The 21917-nt window shown below is 43.1% G+C and overlaps 1 protein-coding gene across 3 annotated transcripts in view; it reads right to left on the reverse strand.

Moving 5' to 3' along the window:
* The window catches only part of ADGRL3 (adhesion G protein-coupled receptor L3), a 479174-nt gene that overhangs the window by 76342 nt on the left and 380915 nt on the right, over positions 1 to 21917 (reverse strand). For all 3 annotated transcript variants that reach the window (XM_058420608.1, XM_058420609.1, XM_058420610.1), the window contains 4 exons: positions 18573 to 18878; positions 16766 to 16869; positions 7629 to 7814; positions 4882 to 4920 (listed from right to left, as the gene is read on the reverse strand). In XM_058420608.1, the coding sequence (XP_058276591.1) occupies positions 4882 to 4920; positions 7629 to 7814; positions 16766 to 16869; positions 18573 to 18878 (635 nt within the window). The remainder of the gene's footprint in view (positions 1 to 4881; positions 4921 to 7628; positions 7815 to 16765; positions 16870 to 18572; positions 18879 to 21917) is intronic.

Genomic DNA, 21917 nt, shown 5'->3' on the forward strand with positions numbered 1-21917 from the left:
CTTCCTTTTTAACATTTAAGTGACAGATTTTGGAGTCTGGTCACAAACCCAAGGCTGCTGCTTTGATCCTCCTCTACCCTAACAACGGGCTCACCACAGCAGAAATATGCAGGGTGAGGATTTCTAGTTTATCTCTTGCTGACACAAATCAAGTGCAGGTTTCTCAAGCTGTGAAGTATATTAAGTTCACAGAGTTTTAACAAAGGACTACCAAACCACAGAACCTCACTGCGAGTCACACTTCTTTCAGATGTCCTTTTAATTATATTAAATGAAAGTTTTAGGCACTTTGATGCTGATGGGCAAACATCTCGATCTCTTGAAAAAGCAGCTAAAAGCACTCCCTGTAGCTATAGTTAATATACAACATTGTATGCTCACTGCTAGCCAATTTATTCCAGCCACTTTAACAACGATACCTCGCCTGACAGGCTCTGCAGAATAGCATCAGGAGTCAAGCAATGCACAAATCATCAGAGATCTCTCTGAATTGTTTGACACACACTGCAGAGCTCTTTGTCATACAGCCAATTAAGTGACCAAACAAGGAACTTGAAAACCTTCATTAATATGCCTCTTTTTTATATAAATGGAGGTTAGAGTCTTTCTTGTCACAGGAGCAAGAAGAACACAAGCAAACACAGCATAATTCAATTTGTGATCCCTCTCAGAGCTGCAAGTTTCTTTCGTTTAGTCTTCATGGAAGTTGGGACCAATCATGCAAAGCAAGAGAGAAGTAGGACAAACAGAATTAATCCACTTTAAATAGTACTGGCTAAGTCCCAGTTGCACCTTTTATCTGATGAGAACTACTAGGTTAGCAAAGTAAAAAATAAAGTCTCTTCTGCTTAGGTCTAAGCTTAATGCCTTGAATCCTCTGAGGAAAGCCTTTAATTTTTTGCTTAGTGCAGCAATTCGAACAGCCTACGTTTCAAACAAGAAGTGTTCAGAAAACTTCTAGGAGAACCAGAAGGACAACTCTGCAACCACCTGCCATTGTCTGCTATCAGAAGCCTGCCATCATCTCAACACTGGCTTCATGCGTGGCTCTGATGACACCCGCAACAGCAGAATTACAAAACAGGGCCAGCTGATTTACAGGGCAGCTCAGAGGATGGCAGGAACCAAGAGCAGAAAACTCCATTAGACAATGAAGATGCTGCAAAAGCAACCCTCTGCTGCCTCTTTCCAGCTTTTCTACAGAGCTGCCATTCACACTATCTGTTGTATTCACCAGCCTCCAGCTTTAAAACCACTCATACTGACTTTACCAAAGAAACTGAAAGAATGGGAACCCTGTTAAGTTTTTGTCTGCCAAGATCCTCACCCCAAATGCAGCATGCAATTCCACAGGGGAAGAGGCCTCTGGTTTGGCACTGCAGGGAAATTCATTGTCCTCCTGATGCCCCAGAGCTGCAGCCCACAAATCCAAATGAAGCAAGCAGGAGAGCTCAGACTTTGCAACCAGATGCATGCACATGATAAAACGACTGCAAGCATGGGTGTGGTATGAACCTCTAATAAAAACTGTGTTCCCAGCTACTAAATCAGCAAAATTCCCTATTTCTTTCCCCGTGTTTAAGTTTTCTGTTTTAATATAGCCTCACTTACTACATTATTTGACTACTTAGCCTTTTTTTCTCCCCTTTACGACCCCACCTCTGTTCCTAGAGGACAGGAGAACTGCATCCATGGCATTTTAAGTCGGAGAGCTGAGAAATATTGAGCACATGACTCTGAGGGGCATGGAAGAAATCTGTGACATCAACCCCAGTTTCACAGTCCCCAAAAGGCAAGTGATTTCTGTTTTCTACAACTCCAGTGCCTCAGTTTAAGGACAACAACTTTTGGAACATGAATAAACATAAGTTCTGAAAAAAATTAAAGAAAATTCATACCAGCTTACATCACAGACCAGCCACCAAACCAAGCTATACAAATCAAATGTGTCACCCATTGTGACTCATTCTCCCACATGATGACTTTTCCATCTCTTTCCCAAAATAGAGTGCAAGAACTTCAGAAAGGTAGGCATGGGAGATGTAGATCTCTGCTCTCTGAAAGGCCACCCCCTTTGCTGACAGAGCACCTTGCTGAGGCCATTCTGCCACATTTATATACACCTTGGTCAGCTCAGTCTCAGCTGACTATTAATTAGTATCACAAATTAAAGCCCACTTAGCAGTTTCTTAAATATCACCACGACTGAAAAATCTTCCAGAAACTGTCCAGTCATTATATTAATATGTATTCATCATGCCACATGCTGGGTTGGTTCTTGCTGGAATTTTTGAGACAAAAAAAGATAATTTACCACATTTGAAACTAAAGAAAGCAGCATTTGTAACCTCTATCTCCAGTAAATAAAATCCCTGAGCTTTTAACTCAAAAAATACTGTGAAAGTGAACAAATTAAATCCATGTTTGTTTTAAAGGTATCCAAAGAGATGAAGGGATAATCTGATAATGCATTCCCAGTTTTATGTTTGAATAACTTGCAAAATTTCTCCATCCACTTTGTATATTTACTTATAGTAATTTATTCTGGGCTTAAGAGGACTTTATACACCAATCACTACACGGGTTCTGTCATGGCTAATTAAATTGGTTAGCCCAAAGAAAACGGTAAGACTAATTTTAGCAATTATTATCTTCTCAGGTCACCGTCCTCCTTCCAAAAAAACCACCTTTCCTCAATAGCACTTTTGATATTCACAGTTCCTGGACATCTCTTGCATAAACTTCACACTGCACTTCCTTTGTCTAGGGAGCATAGAATTGAAGGTACACTTCCAGCCCTCTGAACCTAATTCAGCCAGGGATGCTCTTCACAATAATGAGATCAGCATGAGGAGATCACATCAGCAAAGCTGAACACTATTTCTCTGCCATCAACGCCATATGACTTTACAAAGCCCAGGGTGTCACCACTTAAGATTTGCTGAAAAAATCTCTACTAAATTCCTTCAGCCAGCCCAGACATTTCACTTCTTGGTAAAGGATGAGTGTCCCGTAACAGGACTATCTGCAGTCACATCTAATTGCTATTACAGACATCCTCTCCCCCACTAGATTTTTTGATGACTTTAGCCACACAATTTTCTAAATGGAAGCATACTGTGTGAAAATATGTCGAGATACATTACTTTACCTCCATAGAGTACAAAGCAGAGCTGGAAAGGTTCAATTAGGTCACCTAATTCATTCTTCAAGCCCTCTTTTACAGGACTGTCCTCTTCAATATATGTAACAGATTTGTCCATATCCATACTTAACAGCTCAAGCAATGAGCTTTCATCAGTTTTCATCTACTGAAGAAGTAGGTGCACGATTAATGTTTAAACACGCAAGCAACCTTTCCAAGTGAAAGGAAAGGAGTCCTTGAAATTAAGGGTAAGCTGAAGTTTTTGCGGAGTATTCAGGCTTTATTCCACCAAGGCTATCTTTCTGTAGGGTATATTAAACTCACCAATCGCTACTGTTTGAAAAAAGACCGAAGAACAGGAATGTGCATTGACTCTGTGGAGAATGCCCATGGTAGCACCCAATGTCCTCAATAGGATTGTGCAGCCCAGAGTCAAAGCGGTCTCACCACGTCTCCAGTACACAAGGTAGATAGCTTGGGAACGAGCACCGCACTGCAAGCTTCCCTAAATTCCTTCAAATGCCTGCTGCTAGTTGCCTTCTCTGGGATCTCAGACAAGGGATGTGTAACTCCATAACTCATCCTTATCCATTAATGTGTGTGTAAGGGAAAAGGTGACTTTCTCTTGTGACATTTTCCAAAGGAAAGACAGCCTACCAGCACAGAGGGGTACTGTTTTATTTCTAATGCCCTAGAAATCCAGACCATCTAATCCCATTTGCTAAATGAAATATGTGCTCACAAAATAAAGTCAGTGCTAACTGTAGGAAATGGAATTTTGCAGGAAAATGCAGGTACAGACAGCCCCCTCCAGAAATATAGAGTTCATTTACGAGTGTTACACATATACATATAAATAATGATTAACCACCCATAAGAACAATATCCATTCACAACCACAAGACAGAGATTAGAAGGTAAAAATTTCACATTTCTTAAAGCAGCATTAACTCACCTACAGTATACAAACAGGTTTATATATAAAAAAACTGGAGCAAATGCTATAAGGCAAGGTGACAGGATTAATAAGATAACTCAAGGTCCCACTCCTGAAAAGCCCACAAGTGTGATCTTTCCAGAACGCTGGGGCTTGACTTTGTTCACATCAAACACAATGTAAAGCCTATGAAAATCAGGCCAGACCTGGGTGAATTTCATGGGATGTTATGTTCATTACACCCCATGCATTGTTTGCAGCACTCTCCTCCTTCTAACACCTCTCTGTGAGACACTCTGCATTTCATTACAATCCTACCTCCTCCCTCATGCTGAGTGTTGCCATTTTGAATTGTTTCTAAATTTAAAAGCGTAAAAGTTTTCCTTCTTGGGAAGAAGGAAAACTAAGGAAATGCAGGTGGCAGTAACATGAATGACATGCTGTAAGCAAAATCCAGTTGGTCTGGAGACACCTCTGTGAGCAGAAGTTTTGCATTTTTTACTTGCACATCTCCATACTGTCCTGCTCATTCAGATGGCTGGATGAATCGTGTCAGATCTCTCCTGCGTTTTTTTTTTTCCTACTTTCTGGTTCAGAGATTTTGTCCCAAATTTTTGTCAAGTCTGAGAGAAATGGGGCAGGTCGGTGAGGTAAAAAATGACATTATTATCCTGTAACCTTAACCCTAGAACTTGCTGCCACAAAGATGGTAATAATCAGATTATTCACAGAGACAAGACACACTTCACAGTCATTCAGTCAAACAACTGGACATGTGTATTAAAAACACAAGAAATACCTGGACATAGGCCCTGCAAGAGCGCTCCCTTTTCTGAAGCTGAATCCATAAAGAGAGCAGATTAAAGACGGAATAGAAAAAACAAGTTAGTGACAGAACAAGGGAAAAAAAGGAAGAAGAAAATGCCTGCAAAAAACCCCCTCATTTCTCTCTTGAACAGCTCTTGAAAAACCAACCAAACTAAAGGAGTGAGCATGAGTTAGGCAGCAATGGAAAACTGCAAGGACTGGCTCCAGAAATGTGGGTTAGCCCTTCTTCAGTGAAGTGAAGCACAGACTGGCAACTTTGCAAGAGCAGTTGTTAGATGGTAGAAGACACTGAAGTCTAGTAGAGACACTCAAGAGATGATGTTTTCCTTACAGCTTGGAGATCACACATGACATTTCCACGTCAAACAAGGCTGAAAAAGATGAGGTTGCTGGTTATTTGCATAAGAGAAGCGTGGGCTCTGCAGTCAGACAGTGCTGATGCCACAGTGAAATATAACCAAGCTTCAGATGAGCAGGACCAACCCCAGGGAGCAAGACGTGTGCAGGACTGCATCCTGATACAGCCTGGACCTGTATGGACCCATCCTGACAGACCTGGGGCTTGGCAGGCAGTCTGCAGCAGTTAGCTGGAATTGGTGAGCTCTGCATCACTGCAACAAAAGCTCACAAAACCAGGCTGCTCAGAGCCACTGGCTTGGCTGGGTTTATTTTTGCTGACGTGCCTGGTTGGAAATTGCACATCAACAGAGATTCAGGGCAACCTGAGCTCTCAACACACAGCAGTGAAATCCCCTTAGTACAGCTGAGAGCCAAATTTGTCCTCGAGAGTTTTGAGGCTCTGAAATAAACAAAATACACCCAGGTATCATGCAATGCCTAATTTCAATTTCTAATTCATCAATTTGTAACAGTAGAAATCTTCTTCTGGGTAAATCCGGCCAGTACGAAGACTTTACAGAAACAAATGAAGATCAAAGAAAGCCTTGCTGAAAATTACAGAGCTATCCACTCGGGGGTCTTCCCAGTCTGAAATGGAACAATTATCCCCTTAATTAAGCCTGATCCAGTGGAAAGCATAAAGCTTTCAGTGACAGAAAAGCGGCTCCTGAAAGATGATGGCTTTAAAAAATTCTGACTATGCCAGTTTATTTCAATTCATTGTACATCAGCTTGTAAAAAAACCCCACCAGCACAAAACAGCACAGGTGATTACTTTCAGATCCCCAGCACATTTCCTTTAATCATTAAAAGAATATTTAATGGCTAGTGCTTACTTTATTTCTTCTTTCTGACTAAACAGCACTAAACAAAACTGTTTGCAAATTACTTTTTTTCCTTTTTTTTTTTTTTTTTTTAAATACTCTTGATCAGTGAAGGGGAAAATGGAGCAGTAACTCTGCTGCCTTTTGTTTGCCCAATACTACTTCCAAGTTGAATTCATGCATTCTTAAATGAACACAGAGCAGTTGCTCTTCTAAAGAATTAAGTGGGGAATGAGAGCAAGTAAATTACTGAGCCTGTCATTTGGATCACTGACTCGCATCGCTGTTTTGCAGGACTTCACGTGGTCCAGAATTTTAATGTGGAATGCAATTGATTTGTATGAGTTGCTTGTGCAAAACTGACGGCATGGGAAAGAAACCCATAGTGGGGACCCCAGGAGTGACAGCTGAGCCAAGCAGCTATGCCTTGTCCAGTCTTTCCCCTGCCTCAGTAACTTGTTCCTGCCCCCATGTTACAACCCCATTTCATGTAATTGAAACAAACATCATAAGGTGAGATAAAAACGGAGATGAAAAGTATGTGCTTGCAAAGCTGAATTGACAAAATGTTGGGCGTGGCTGGGACGCATCCAGAAGAGCAAGCAGACTACAACCATGAAACCTGTTAGTAGGTGACGTGAATTGCTGCCTTTACCTAATATTGTCAGACATCTCCACCATTTCCACCAAGAACCATGGTATGATTATAACAAATACTGTTATGCTGATGTAACAGTTAATACAATTATTACCTACATTGTTATAGAATGGCTGGAAGCAGCACTAATTAAAAGCGTCAGGATAACCCAATTCACAGCACATGCAAAGCACATGAGATGCAGGAGTTCAGCTCCCATGCGACTGAAATCTCAAACAATCCCGAAGCCCTTTGCATTTAAAACAGCATCAGTCTGCAATAATAACTTACAAATAAAAAGACTATGTTACTTCTCTGAAAAGCATTTCTCTTCATAAAAGTTTCTCTTCAAAAAGAAAAGTGGGGATCACTTATTCCCCAAGTAATCTTGGGACCAAGTTCTGTTCATGCTTACATGAACTGTCAGAGCCTGATATGCAGCTGAGAACAAGATTCTGTCTCTTATATTTAACTGGGTGGCCAATATAACCGTGTCCTCATAGTCACCAGGGTCCAGCTGCTCTTTGTCCTGACAACCAGGCCCACACAATTCACTGTCAGAATCCATACCTATCCCCTGTGTTTACATGAGATTCAGTGATGAAGAGGGCCTTTCACTAAGGAAACCTTCAGCTTTAAATGCGTTCTTACAGAGTCCACAGCTCATATTTTCTCCCACAACTGGCAACTCCTAGCACCTTTAGTGCTACATAGCAATTCCTCTTACTTCTTGGAAATGACAGAAGGACTAATAACACTCCTTAAACCGTGGGCACAAAACCCACACTGCTGTAATGCAGTTGAGGTGCTTCTGGGCTAAGCGACAGGCTGTCACTAGAAAGGCCCCGCTGCTCTCACCTTATTTAAGCTGCGCGCGGCGCTGTCCTTCCCGCCGGGAGTCAGGTTCCGGAGCTGCACGTCCAGCAGGTTGACGAGCTGGACCATGGCGGACACGGAGTACGCGATGTCACCGGCGTACAGGTGGTTCCTGGTGTGCTCCGCCAGCTCCCGCGCGATGTTGGCAGCCATCTCCCCCGACCTCATCTGCGCGCGAGAAAGCAGAGGGAAAGGTTGGCCCCGGATGACGGTGGGATGTCACTCCACTGCCTTCCAACCCCACAGCGTTAACCACGTCAACTCCACTCAAGAAGAAGAAGAAAAGAGATGAAGAAGAGGAGAAAGAAGGAGGAATATAAGCTTTTCCCAAGAAGTCAACTACAACAAGAGTTTCTGTGGTTTGATCATTAATAGTTTTTTTTCCGTGTGGTTTTTCCAGTCAACCATGGTGGCTTAAACAATTTCTTCTCACTGTGCACTGTTTTCCATGGAATTTCCATGCTAAGGAGTGCTTTCATTAGCTTGTCCTATTGGCTTACTGGACCACTTGAAAAAAACCCAAACCATGTAAGTAGCCTCTCCTGTCAAAAAAAAGCAGTTTCTGATTCCAGAATTTTATGTGATAGCGAAGATGATTTTTGTTACAACTTCTGCACAGAAGACTTCCTTGTAAAAGGAGCAAAAATAGATTACATAAGCCAGAAAAACTAGAGCAAAAAGTTCACAATTTCCATCTTATTGATATGATAATCTGGTACTAATTTATCACTTAGCACACTAGCCACTGACAATAGGCCAGTGACTCTCAGCACATGTAAAAGCATCCTAACTCTAGAGCAAAAGGCTCAAGGAGAGGCCCACTAGAAGTGAAAAGCCAGCAGGTTGTTTCCTATTAAAAGACTTGTATCATCTAGCTGAGTCACAAAACTCACAAATAACCTGCAGGGAAATTCACTGTGTAATTATTTGCGAAACTCTCACTTTTTCCCTATGGCTTTTCTCCCTTTCTTGCTATGTTCTGCTCTACCTATTGAGTACCCCTTTCGTCTTTTGTGCCATGGGGATTGGGACAGGGCAGCTGGCCCCAACTCCTTTTCATGAGCAGCCCACTACAAAAATACCACTGCAGGTTGCTGGTCTTTTATTCATTATCTACCAGTCTGTGATCTGGAACGCAAATCCATGTGGAATATGCCTGGGACAAGGAGAAATTATACAGGATGACACATAGATGAAGTTCCCACTTCTCTGTCAGGCTCAATGGCAAACTCTGCTGGGTTCTTCACATGAATTTTCAATTGTCTTATCTACCAACAGCTAGAAATCAGACATTTCTCTTGTTCCCTCACTTTCTCGTGCTTATTATAAAAGCAAGATTCTAAGGAAAGATTATAGGCTGAGCTTCTACCTCTCTGTAAATCAATTAGCCGAGTTATAAATGAATAACTTACTTCCATCAATTTGACAGCAAAAGCCAATCTAATTTAATGAAATCTAACTCAAGATGTTCATATGCTCGTCTTCAGAGAATTAACGCTTATGATGATACAGAGAAGATAAATAAAGGAGATAATATGTTGCTCTTCCCATTAGAGCAATGATAAGATATATTCAAAAACTGAATTATTTCTTTCTTGTTGCACAGAAGACTAATGCCATAGAAACCAGATCCTATTCTTACAGCTGCCTGCTCTCCTAAGCAGCTGAAGGAAGCCACGCACAAGCACAGAGGCTGAATTTTGACCTTTGCTTGTTGCCTCTCAGAACTGGAAAGAATGATTGCATCAAATCCCTTTACATAAAGAAATCAATTTCAACATTTTCCTGCAGTTCATTGCTGAAGCTTAGCATGTATCATGGCGCACTGTGTTTGTGTAAGCTCTGCAGAAAACTGGGAATTCAAGATATTTCTCACCGATACATCAGAGAAAAACCAAAAACCCCCCTACCCAATATTTGATGCTCACATCTTCCCTTGGACCACACACCTATGCAAACTGGCACAGTCAGAGAAAATTGCTCAGCTGCTACAAAGGCAAACACAAGAGTTTTCTGTCCCTACAGGCTGCTGCTGTTCCCATCTGTCTGCAAAAGTGGTGCAGGCTGGTCACTAATTAACCCTTTTCCTTTTCTCTTGGACTGACCCTAAAACCTGCAAATCTGCGCAATTATACTGCGGCCAAATAAACAACACAAAAAATAGGCAGCAATGGAAGAAATGCCCGAGAAAAAGGCAGACGAAAGCTCAGACTCTGTGAACTCCTGGGACACAGAAGTATTTAACCAAAGTTATCTCACACACCCAGGTTTCCTGAAAACACAGATGCACCATTCTTCTGGGAAAATGTTTTTGGCTGGCAGGTAATGAAACTACATCCTAGCACTGACAATTGCACACCTACACACGGTCACACAGAATGTGCAGCTACAAGTCACTACAGCAGCGCTGAGACGCTCTTTCCACTCTGGCTGTGTGCTTGACAGGGGTGTCCAGAATGATGGCTGTGTGACATGTTAATGCTGATTTCCCCAATTCTTTTGAGCTTTTTCCACTGAAACTGAAGTGTCTCCTATGCGGTGCTGTCAAACCCAACTTCTCTTATGAGTCCCAAATGCTGGCTGAATATTCCAGGGCTAAGATAATTAATAACAGGACTAAACCTTTTTTTTGTTTTGTTCTGTTTTGTTTTGTTAATTCTATGTAATGCTCAGCAAAGCTTACTGCTACCCAAGAGGATGCATTACTAACTTACTTCCTTTCTATAAATTACTTCTCCACAACTTTCTCTTCATTATTGCTGCACGAAAGATGAGCTCTTTATGTTATTTCTTCCAAAACATGTAACACTGTTTAACCCAAACACTGACATAGTTACATAGGAATACAGGAACAGCCCCTGGAGGTTCTCCATGGCTCAAGGTGATATTGAGAGACAAGAAAGAAGCAGGGAAAAAATGTGTGAATAACTGACCTTTCTAGTGGGAGGCTTGAGAACAATAAAGGGAATTAAAAGTAATATATCTCTCCCTGATATGAGACTACTTTTTTAACATTCTCTACCTCAATTATTAAAAAAATTAAATTTAAAAACTAAATAGGATTCTGGGATAAAAGAAAACATTCTGTTTAAACCAACTTTGAAACCAAATTTTTTGTCTCTGTGTTTTTTTTGGCCAATTTTTTTTTTTTTTTACTTTTTACAAACTGAATAAAACCAGTCTTGGAATGCTAATTAGAAGAAATGAAAACATGTTCATTGCCGACAATGCCAAGACACAAAACATAGTTTTATAGGTCTGCCAAAAAAATTCCTCCCCTCTTCCACTTGGGAAGACAGAATTCAGCCCAGATTTACAAATGATCATTGGCTCACCTGAAATCCCTCTGTGTAACACTCTGCTAACATTTTTCAAGTTTGTGCCACTATCTTGCACTTCCTTATGAGTGAAAAGACTGGGAAAGAATGGTTTTTAGAGAGGACATATTCTCCTGCCTTTTTCATATATGCCAACAAACAGAAGCAGGGAGTTTTGTCTGGAAAGACAAGGAAAGACCCTCCTGCTGCTGCTTCAACCCTACCTTTCCCAGAGTAAACCCAACAGCAGAAGATGACAGTAGAATAAAAATAAGAGAAATTGGAAAAAAAAAAAAAAAGTATTTAGGGAGGAAAATTCAGAAGAAATAACAAATATGCTGAGAAGGAAGCAAAAGAACTAGAGCACCGTAGTCATAAAGGCAAAAGTATTTTCCTGCAGACTTCTGAAGAGGCAAATGGACATAAAAAATAAAAAGATGGCACGAAAGACTGAACTAGGATTTTTAAAAACAGTAATGTACAGATGGACTGATCAGCTGGAAATGACCATGAAGTTGATGCTGTTTTCTGGAGGAACAAACATCTGACAGGTTTCACCAGGCACCATTAGCTGCCAGCAGTCAGGTAACAAGGCTGTAAGAGAGTCTGTGGGCAACCTTCTGACACTGAAAAGCCTTCATGGCATTTTTTCTTCCCTGGCAGGAATTTCAATATACATGTGTGCATTCACAGAAAAGAATCAGAGCACATCTACCACCTTTTCTATATTTTTTTTTCTTGAATCACAGAACCATTTAGGTTGGGAAAAACCTCTAAGATTACTTAGTCCAACCTATGACCCAACACCAAAATGTCAGCTAGACATGGCATTGAGTACATCCAGCCTTTCCTTAAACACCTCCAGACAGAGTGACTCCACCAAGTCCCTGGGCAGCCCAGTCCAGTGACCAATAACCCTTTCTATGAAGAAATGCCTCCTGACACAAAAACCTAACCTCCCCGGCACAGCTTGTGTCCTCTTGTCCTTTTGCCAGCTGCCTGGGAGAAGAGACAATGCTGTCCATGGAGTACAGCAGACGTAGAGAACACTGAAAAAGTGGCTTTGAAACAACAGTATTCAACCAACCTAAACTGCATTTAATGACCCTTTAATAAGCCACCCTCTATGACATCTGTTCCTTCCAATTCATGATGGTGCTCTGAAAACAGGCTGCCAAAAGCAACTTGGATGGAGGATTTCATCGTGCTATCATCAGGACAGCAACTGCACCCTCAGACCTGGACAATGAGGGGTTGGGATGTCCTCCACAAAACCTCACTGTCCCTGTAACACACACCCAAGCAGATCTACAAGACCTCAGGAAGGTGCTATGAATGCCAATACCTGCTCTTTATGAGTATATGATCCAGGCCACTCAGGAGGGCAGGGGTGGCACATGCTTTAGATCTACAAACTGAGGTTTCTTGTGCATTCATAAAGGGCACAAATTCTTCTGTTCCACTGAAAAAGAGGCCTCCTCTCTTCCAGAGGCTTGAAGCTGAGCATAGTGTGCCTGCCCTCCCCAGCAGCACCCACAGCTGAAAGCTGCAGCAAGAAAGAGATGTCTTCAGGCAAGTCACACGCTGCACTAAGGGCGGCACTGATGAAAGCAAGAGGCAAAACAAACAGGCTGAAACTGAACGTGTGACCTCATGATCAGGATGATGCAATGTATCCAAAGCTGACCTTTTTGCCTCCTGTTACTGCTTGACTCTAGAAATAACCCAGGTAGCAGTGCATAATTCAATCGCACTGGCAAGTTTATTCCCCTGCTCTGTTACGAGGGCATGGTAGGCACCAACAATAAAGTTAAAGTAAATGTCAGGAGGCCAATGAATTGCTGAGGAGAACATTTGTTCTGATCTTCCATCAAGCACAATAACTCTAATGGAAGCTAGGAAACGACTGTAAAACCTAATACCGTGATGCAAGCAGGCAAACACCCAATCTACAGTCTGAGCACAGCAGGAGAAAGAGAAGAAGTAAGTAATCATTTTTACTTCACTACACAGATATGGAAAGCAAGCACAGCATTTCCCTACCATCCTTTCTGGCTTGGCTGAAATCCCTCCATGGAACCCATCACCTTTCTTCCTGAGCAGTTTGGATCCAACAGATGACAGATTTTTGGGAGACAAAGCAGATTGGGAATGAAGACACGCTGAGCAGGTATGAACCCCGGCTGACAAAGAAGTATTTTCACCCATTTTGTCAGCTGTGCTGCAGCTGCAGAAGGCTGAGTGACCAGGAGAGCTGAGCTGCAGGGTGTAACCAGCCCTGTCCTCGCAGCACAGCTGGCTTACTGCTCCCTCTAGCTGTCCCCACAGCAGCAAGAAGAGAAGCTGGCTTGACTTAGAGGAGAAAAGCTCCCTTTTCATCTGCAGAGAGCTGCTGGAGCAAATCTGCAAGCTTTGGGAAGCATCCCATCCACAGCAGGGATGTTAGAAACCAGTGCTTGATTTATGGATGAATCAGTCTCCATCTTTAAGTGCAGTGATGATTTTCAAGCCTCTTGCTTGGGCCGGGAAACCAAATAGTTATTGGTTATTTCATAAGTAATTTAAAACTGTATTTACTGTAAGGATCCCACGGAATCTTAAGGGCAGGACATACCCATGTGCCAAAAGATCTGCTGGTGGGGAATAAGACTGACCTGGCTAAACAGAAAGCTTTGGAGGGACAAAAAAAAAAGAAAAAAAAAAAAAAAAGAAAAAAAAAAAAAAAAAAAAAGGGAGAGAACTTATAGCCTCTGGGAAAAGGGCAGGTAACTAAGGAAGACTACAAGCATGCTGTGAGGTTATACAGGGAAAAAATTAGCAGGGCTAAAGCTCAACTGTCTGCTGCCATAAAAGACAATAAAAAATGTTTCTCTAAACACGCTTAAGGACAAAAGGAGAGCTATAGAGAATCTCTCTTGGATATGGCGGAAATACAGTGACAAAGAATGAGGAAACAGTTGAGATGGTAGTTAATGCCTTCTTTGGCTCAGACTTTAAGAGCAAGACCAGCTGTCCTCAGGGTAGCCAGCACCCTGAGCTGGAAGACAGGGATGGGGAGCAGAAAAAAAACCCCACAATTCAGGAAAAAAAATAATGGTCAGTGACCATTTATACATCCACAGGTCTATAGGGCTAGATGAGATCCACCCAAGGGTACTGAGGGAACTGGCAGAAGAGCTTAATGAGCCACTCTCCATTATTTATCAGCAGTCTTGGCTAACTGGGGGTGTCCTAGTGGACTGGAAGTTGAAAATGTGGTGTGATATCATGGACCAGATCATGTTGAGTGCCCTCACATGGTATGTGCAGGATCTGGACAGGCTGGATCAATGGGCCAATTTCAATAGTATGAGCTTCAATAAGGCCCAAGTGCAGGTCCTGCCCTTGGGTCACAACAACCCCATGTAGGGGTTGGGAGAAGGGTAACTGGAAAGTTTCTCAGCATAAAACATGAGCCAGCTGTGCCCAGGCAGCCAAGAAGGCCAGTGGCATCCTGGCCTGGATCAGCAATAGTGTGGGCAGCAGGAGCAGGGCAGCGATTTTCCTGGGCAGTGGTGAGGCCACACCTGAGTGCCGTGTCCAGTTCTGGGCCTCTCGCTACAAGAAATACATTGAGGTGCTGGAGTGAGTCCAGAGAAGGGCAACAGAGCTGGAGAAGGGTCTGGAGCACAAGGCTTATGAGGAGCTGCTCAGGCAGCTGAGGGTGTTTAGCCTGGAGAAAAGGAGGACCTCATCCCTCTTTACAACTATTTGAAAGGGGGTTGTAGCAAGGTGGGTGTCCGTCTCTTCTCTTAGTAATAAAAGATATCTCTTCTCTTAGTAATAAAAGATAGGACAAGAAGAAACCCCCTGAGGTTGCACCAGGGAAGGTTTATACTGGATATCAGGAAAAGTTTCTTCACAGAGAGAGGTCAAGCATTGGAACAGACTTCCCAGGGAAATGGTTGAGTCACTATTCCAAGAAAGATTTCAAGGACGTGTAGACACGGCACTTAGGGACATGGATTCGTGGTGGATGTGGCAGTGCTGGGTGAGTAATTGGACCCAATGATCCTAGAGGTCTTTTTCAATATAAATATTTCAGTGATTGCAACCCCCAACACAGATCCCTAGGTGAGCCTTGCAAGGCTTTCCCCGCAAAAGTCACTCTTGAAAAGTCTTGATGTTTTGTCACAGCTGTCATTGAGGTTGGGTCACATAGCTCAAGATCCCAATGAATTCTACTCAGGCAAAAAGCTTAGATTCAGGGTCGTCTCATATATGCCCCAAGTCCTTCTACTGACTGGTAGAAAGTATTCAATGCTGAACATAACTAAAATCCTTCAAAAAAAAAAAAAAATCTAGTCCCAGTTGTAACCCGCTGAGCATTTCTGAAAACTTGCCTGTTCAATTTTAGCCTGCTTTGAAAGCACGTAACAAATTAAATGGGGCTCATTTGTTACGCAAATGATAGCTGGGGTTTCAAATAAAATAAGCCTAACCTTGATGGAGATTTCATCAGCGCAGGCTATTATTTCCCTCTGCTAATGGCTAACGGCCTAGTCATCTTCACCGAGCAGCAAGAGGTCTCCCAGCTGCCTGGGTGAATTATGGCTGGAGTAAGTAATATTAACCCCTCCAGGGTAAGTACGTAGGTCATAAAACAAGAGCTGTACACAGCTGCTAATGCCAGCAAAGGCAGCCTGTATTCATCAGCTCGCTGGGTGCATGGCAGGAGTGGGACAGAAAGACCACGAGCTTTGTAGTGGCTGTACCATAATGCAGCAGCCCTCATTAAGTGACGTTTTCCTTTGTGGAGGGACAGGTATAAGAACAGATGAAGCAAGATAGGGATGATCAGTGCCAGCAATTCATAGATTATTAGGTCTCAAGTTTAGATGGGGGGCAGAGAGGAGAATGTCCAAGACTCTTGTCTGTGGAGTGGCCCCATTCCACTGACCAGTGAGCAGTGGCTCTTTGGGAGTTCTGTGTCACTACTGTGCAGCAGCACAGCTCACTTACAACACCAGGACTTGCTCGCTCTGGCTAAAGGAGTGAATAAATCCCCACAAATTGCTATAATAAAGATTCAGCCCACAGACTCTGTGGCGTAAACACACATCTGGTCTCTGTTTGTAATGAAATCAGCTGAAAGCACCATTGTGCATTAATAACAAAAATGCTCAACATATTGCTACCAAATAAGCTCTGCTTGTCTTGAACTTCCATTGTCACATGTTAATGCACTTTTAACACTGATAAATGATGAAGTGCTAGAAAACATTCATCAAGGGACTTAAGAGTCAAAAGATAAGCATTACTCCAGCATTGTTTTCTATTCCACCAGTTCTTTTATAATTTGGGCAGAAGTTAAAAACAGAAAGTCAGAGGCACAAACCAAACATTTCACATTGAGCCTGCCTTTCTTTGGTAAAGATTTCTTAACTATGGGGTTTATTCTGTGCTTGCGTGACATGAAAAAATCCTTGCGGATGCATGAAAGGGTGTTTCCTTTTTCAACAGCTCAGTACTTTCCATATGTCCACCCACCTCCTCCTCCCTCTTCTTCCTTTTCTTGCCACAAACAAGAAATGTCATTCACTCTAGTTTAATTCCACTCTCCAGTCCCTCTCCTTTGCCTCTCCTTACCCTCTTTGCCTTAATTTCCACTTGCTTTCTCCTTGCAATTCCTGGCTACTATGCATGGCTCATGCCTTTTGTGTGACTGTCGATCCTTTTGGGTTCCTTGTGTGAGAAAACCAGGGTGCTGAGCAAGGTCACTGTGCAGACTCTGAGCAGTCAACACATGGGAAGGGTTTTTACCTTTTGAGTGATGTGGTTGATCCAGGGTGAAGAGCAGTTGCTAAGATCAGGTCCTTGGGGTTCCCAGATACCGTCAGGAGCAAGACACCGGAAAGTTGCAACACCTGTAACGGGAAAGTTGCTGCGTTCAGTGTGACTGGTTGCATTTTACTCCAGCACCCCATGTCAAAGGCTTCTGGGAGCTTATTAGTGCTCAGGTCTTGAGCAGGACACTTCTGACTCATCTCAGTGGCCTAGTCTCCCATCATCTTGGTCCTTTAAGGGCCCTAAGACATAAAGGATGCATGATGTTGTGCAGGAATGTTATTTCAAATTTGGCAAACAGCAATTACAGACAGAAGACTTGCAGGAAAGCTGCCAGATACTAGGAAATCAGAAGTAGATCTCAAACACTGAGCCAGCAGCACCTTGAGTGTTCTGCCTCACCACTGGTGAGTTGGGATCAGACCCTGTGCCTCATCCTCCTTGCTGCTTTATGAAGATTTTATGGCTCTGAATCATCATTACAACATTTGGGTGGAAACACACAAAAGTTTGAATGCTACAAATGCCAAGATATAATGCTGGGGTTTACTGTCAGCCCCCAACTGTCAAGAGGGGCTTTAGAGGAGAGTTTTGTTTGAGAAGAGCTGCCCAATCCCTGCTGGAAAAGACAGCAAAATGCCTCAGACCCTTTCAGACAAAGACAAATGCATCACTGCTAATATATCACAGCTTTTAACAAGCTGCCTGAATCACTGAAATTAGAGATGGGAAAGCCTTATCCTATGGCCTATGGATAGGCCATCCCCTATCCATAAGTTGGGCTATTATTTTTTTCCTTAGTTATTTTCATCCAGTCCTTAGCTCTTGTGCTTAGGAAAGGACTCCCTGCATCCAGCCTTTATTTTCCTTTTTCATCTTCTTTCCTTTTTTACAGTTTTGGTTCAGAATATCCTTTCCCATCTCTGCAAATCACATCAAACTTCCTGCATTAATTTTACCAAGTAGGTATAGGAAAGACAGCAAAAATGGTCTTTACCTATTCTCACCTCTGATGCCTTTCCACGCTCCTCATACTTTAACATATATTTTATCAGTCTGTCCTCACAAAATTCCAGAGTGAGTCAGTACTCATATACTCAGGTGTGAATGGCTCTCCGGGAGTGGAGAATTAAGAGTCTCTCCTCTGCAAGTCAGACCCCTTCAACCCTCATTTTCAGGCAATTTCCTCCACTTTTAAGATTTCTTTTTTGAAAGTGAGCTTTTGGGGCTGGACACCAAGACTAGCATGAAAAATAACTTATTTTTAGAAAACTGCATTTGTTAAAACACAGCAAACTGAACCATATGCCAAAACGCGATTATGTTTCAAATTGAAAAGAAAATTTCCAAAAGCAACATTTTTCAAGAAAACAATTGCGGGAAGAGCAGAGGAGAAGGAGCAAAATCCAATAAGCAATAAACCATTTTGAAAGATTTGGCTTTGCTTCCCCCCCTCCACTTGCCCAGCTGATCACACCGGACGCTGGCGGCAGTTTAAAAAATCACTCACACTGGTTCAGGAGCTTCAAAGTACAAGTTGTGTTGATTTCCTCCCCTGACCCCTCTCAGCAAAATGAGCAAAGAATTAGCCACCAACACACGAGCCCAGCGGCTACAAATACAGGCCAAACCAGGTAAGGTGCGTCGCACACAACTTCTGGAGGCAGAGGTTCTTCCAGCACACCAAGCACAACCCCACAAGGTTTTTAGTACCGGCTGCACGCCGGCAAGGTGGTACGGGAAGCCAAGACGGCCCGCTGTGTCCTCCCAGCCCTTGACTCACCTATGGAGCCCAAGGGGCACGGCTGCTTCGCCACCTGGCCCTGCCGAGTCCGGGACCACATAATGTCGCGGGCTTCCATGGGGTCGCAGCTCTCGGCCCCGGCCGGCGGCAGCTGGGAGGAGGCGGGCGGCAGGTGCGTGGTCATTTCGTCGGGGACATCGGCCATGGGGGACGGCGTGCTGGTGCTCCTGTTCCTCCTGCCCGAGGCCGACGTGGTGGTGGTGCGGCCCGTGGTGCTGGTGGCCGCCCGCGGCGTGGTGCTGGCAGCGGTGCTCCCCGGGCCCAGAGCCCCCGATGTTGATACTGCTGAAACAAAGGCAGAGCTGGTTAGAAAGAGGAAGGGAACAGGGCTCAAGCCTAGGTCCTGAGGATGTCCCCTCTGATGACCCCAGTGGCCTACAGGGTGTAACTGGGGCTACGACTAAGGCAAGGCTTTCTGTACAGCTGCCTTTCGGACAGAAGCTGGAGCAAACAGTGAGACAAAGCACACAGGGGGGTGATGACCACTGGAGCACAACTGATTTTCCAAAAGCACTAGCATCTGATGAAAATAAAGCAGCACTTTATGCCCTCACCATTTTTCTTCCTGGCATTTTCATGTAAAAATCTTATTTTCCATCTTTTAGGGAACACCTAGCACAGAAGTGCTTTTAACTAAGTGTTGCTGAAGACCCAGCTGGTTTGGACAGAAAAACGCTTTCCACGGTGTAATAGAAAAACCCCAAAACAACAAAACCCAAAACCAAACTACAAATCCATTCCCAGAATCCAAAGTGCACAGAGGGATGAACACAAGGCTGCACTCTGGAGGAAGTCATCAATTTTCTCTGAGGCTTGTGCTTTGCTGCTCCATCCCAAGAGCGGCGCCTGGCCCCCCGACCTGCAGGCCACGTGACACAAGCAAAAGCACACATCAGCCCAGCCAGATCCTCTAGGCCATAATGCTCATTGGGCTAATCCACTGAAATCCTGCAATGAGCAGTCAAGCAGCAAGAGGTGGGGAACGTGCTTTAGAAGCGCATTAACCCACTGGACATCCTGCAATAGCTGCATCAAGTATTGAGTTTGTGGGGAATATCGAGGAATGCCTTACAGTTACCTTATTTAACGTATTTAGACCAAGGTGCTTGCACAGACTGGAGCTTCACAGGGATTTGCCTATGGCTTGACCTGAAATACCAGATGGGGAAACAGAAGCAGGCTGCCCCCAGCCCAGCAGCTGCCCCATCAGCCCTGTCATGCCATGTCACACACAGCTCATGGGAAAGCTTGTTTCTCCCATCTCCTTTACCTCACTTAAAGAAAAACATCCTCCAGCTTCTCTCAGCCTACGACTTTTACTCCAATTAAATGTTAGATATTTACAACTGCACCCTCAATCCCTGCCTGAGAAAACGTTGGGGCTGACTGTGAAATGCAGGTAAGGAAGCAATATGAAAAGGTTTGTCTGATCCACTCTCACTTTAATTTCCATTTTGTAACACCTCACTATCATCCCACCTCTTCCAGCATGCAAAAAGCCTACAGCCGCTGTTGCTCCATGTCCAGCAACAGGAGATGGAGTTTCTGCACTAACTCACCTGCGCACCACCACACTAATCTGAAAACAGGTCTCCAACACTCAGTGAAGATTTTCCAGCCTTCTCCTGCCACCTCCCTTTCACAACAAACCCTGAATTTAAATGAACTCTGAAAAATACAATGCAAAAACATGCAGACCATGACAGATGTCTTCAGTTTCTGCTCAAAGCTGCACTACATCACCAACAAATGATTTCCCCCTGATGTTGCAGGAAGGACTAAAATTTGTAAAAAGCCTCAGCAAATCTAACATTTTTACTGCAGCAGGATTTACCACACAAGTATGTTTTATTTCTTCATAATATAGATTAGCCTGGTAGACAGCAATTCTGTAAATTTCGCCATTTACTCTTGCAATAACAAGTTATTTTCTTTCTGCAAAATTACCTATGCCAAACGAAAAGGAACTGAGTAGATATAGTGGATGCCATTTCAAAATCAAAGCTAGCAAACCCTGTTGAAAATAATTCTTACAGTCATGTGTGAGTGTATAGAAACATATACTGAGCACCCTGGAGCTCCCCTTGATCCACACACAGGAGATCTGCATTTTTAAGCCTAGTTTTCACTGAAAATCATTGAATATCCCACGGCATGCTGTTTTTGGAATAGCTCTGGCAAGTTTACTGTAGCAGCTAGGCACAAGGGATTTAATGGCATTTTCCTTTAGCCATAAAAAAATGAGCTGTTTTATCTTTCATAAACCCCCTGGCACCAGTGTCAAAATCTCTTTGAGTGCTTGTTCTTCCAACTTTTTTCTTGTTCCACAGGGCTTTCTTGCTGCTTTTGAAAATAAACACATCCGCCATTTACATAGGACAAGTTGTAAGAGGACATGAAAGAGCTGCCTGGAAGTTGTCTAACGGAGTGAGACGGATGGGATACCACTGAACTGAGTTCAAAGGTTTGATTATTCAAAGAGTCAATTTGGTAATGAGCTCCAGCAATCATGATCACCATGCTAACACCACCCAGTTTTTCACCAGGAAGCACCATTTGCCAGTTTTGCTCACACAACTGTGTGCTTCAAAAAGCAAGTTAATTGGTAAGGAGGAAAAGAACAGGGGATCAGGATCATTTACATATAAATGATTCTCAAATCCAAGCAAAACCACGAAGAGGCTGCAACCTGTGCAAAAGCACCTAAATCCTACAGCACAGAACAGAGATCAAACCTCCAGATTAACTCAGGCTGCCAATAAACTGTGAATTTTTAACTTGGGGGAAAGCAGCTCTGCAGGACTGCTTCAACAGAGGGATTCTTCAGATAATGTTTCACAAGAAAATTTTTGCTCCAAGACAAGCACCTTTAAAAAAACACCAACTCTACTACAGCTAGAAATATATAAACTTAATTATTTTATTTTTACTGCTCGTTTTTACCATGCATTGCAATATCAAGATCTTAAAGTTTGGGTAAGACTCAATTTTTACTCCTTACAAATCCAAGACTTTGCTGACTTGGATTCCACAAAGCACAGCACTGGGATAGGAATTTTCAGTGCTCCCAAGAAAGCAATTTATGGCTGTGGAAACATTTCTTCCCCAGAAACACCCCAAAGTGATACTTCACTTTTTTTCTTTCCTGCTCTATCTAGAGAGCTGGCAGCAATAGCAGGAGACTAAGTTTTGCCATCATTCAGATTAGAGCTGCAGTCATAAAAAAGCAAACCCCAAAACATTTCCAGCATCCACAAGGGAGCAATTTCAACTCCCAGAGGAGCCTCTCTCTATTTCAGGGCACATGTGACTAGCAAGAAAATA

The sequence above is a fragment of the Hirundo rustica genome, chromosome 5, assembly GCF_015227805.2.
Source record: "Hirundo rustica isolate bHirRus1 chromosome 5, bHirRus1.pri.v3, whole genome shotgun sequence".
Classification (NCBI taxonomy): domain Eukaryota; kingdom Metazoa; phylum Chordata; class Aves; order Passeriformes; family Hirundinidae; genus Hirundo; species Hirundo rustica.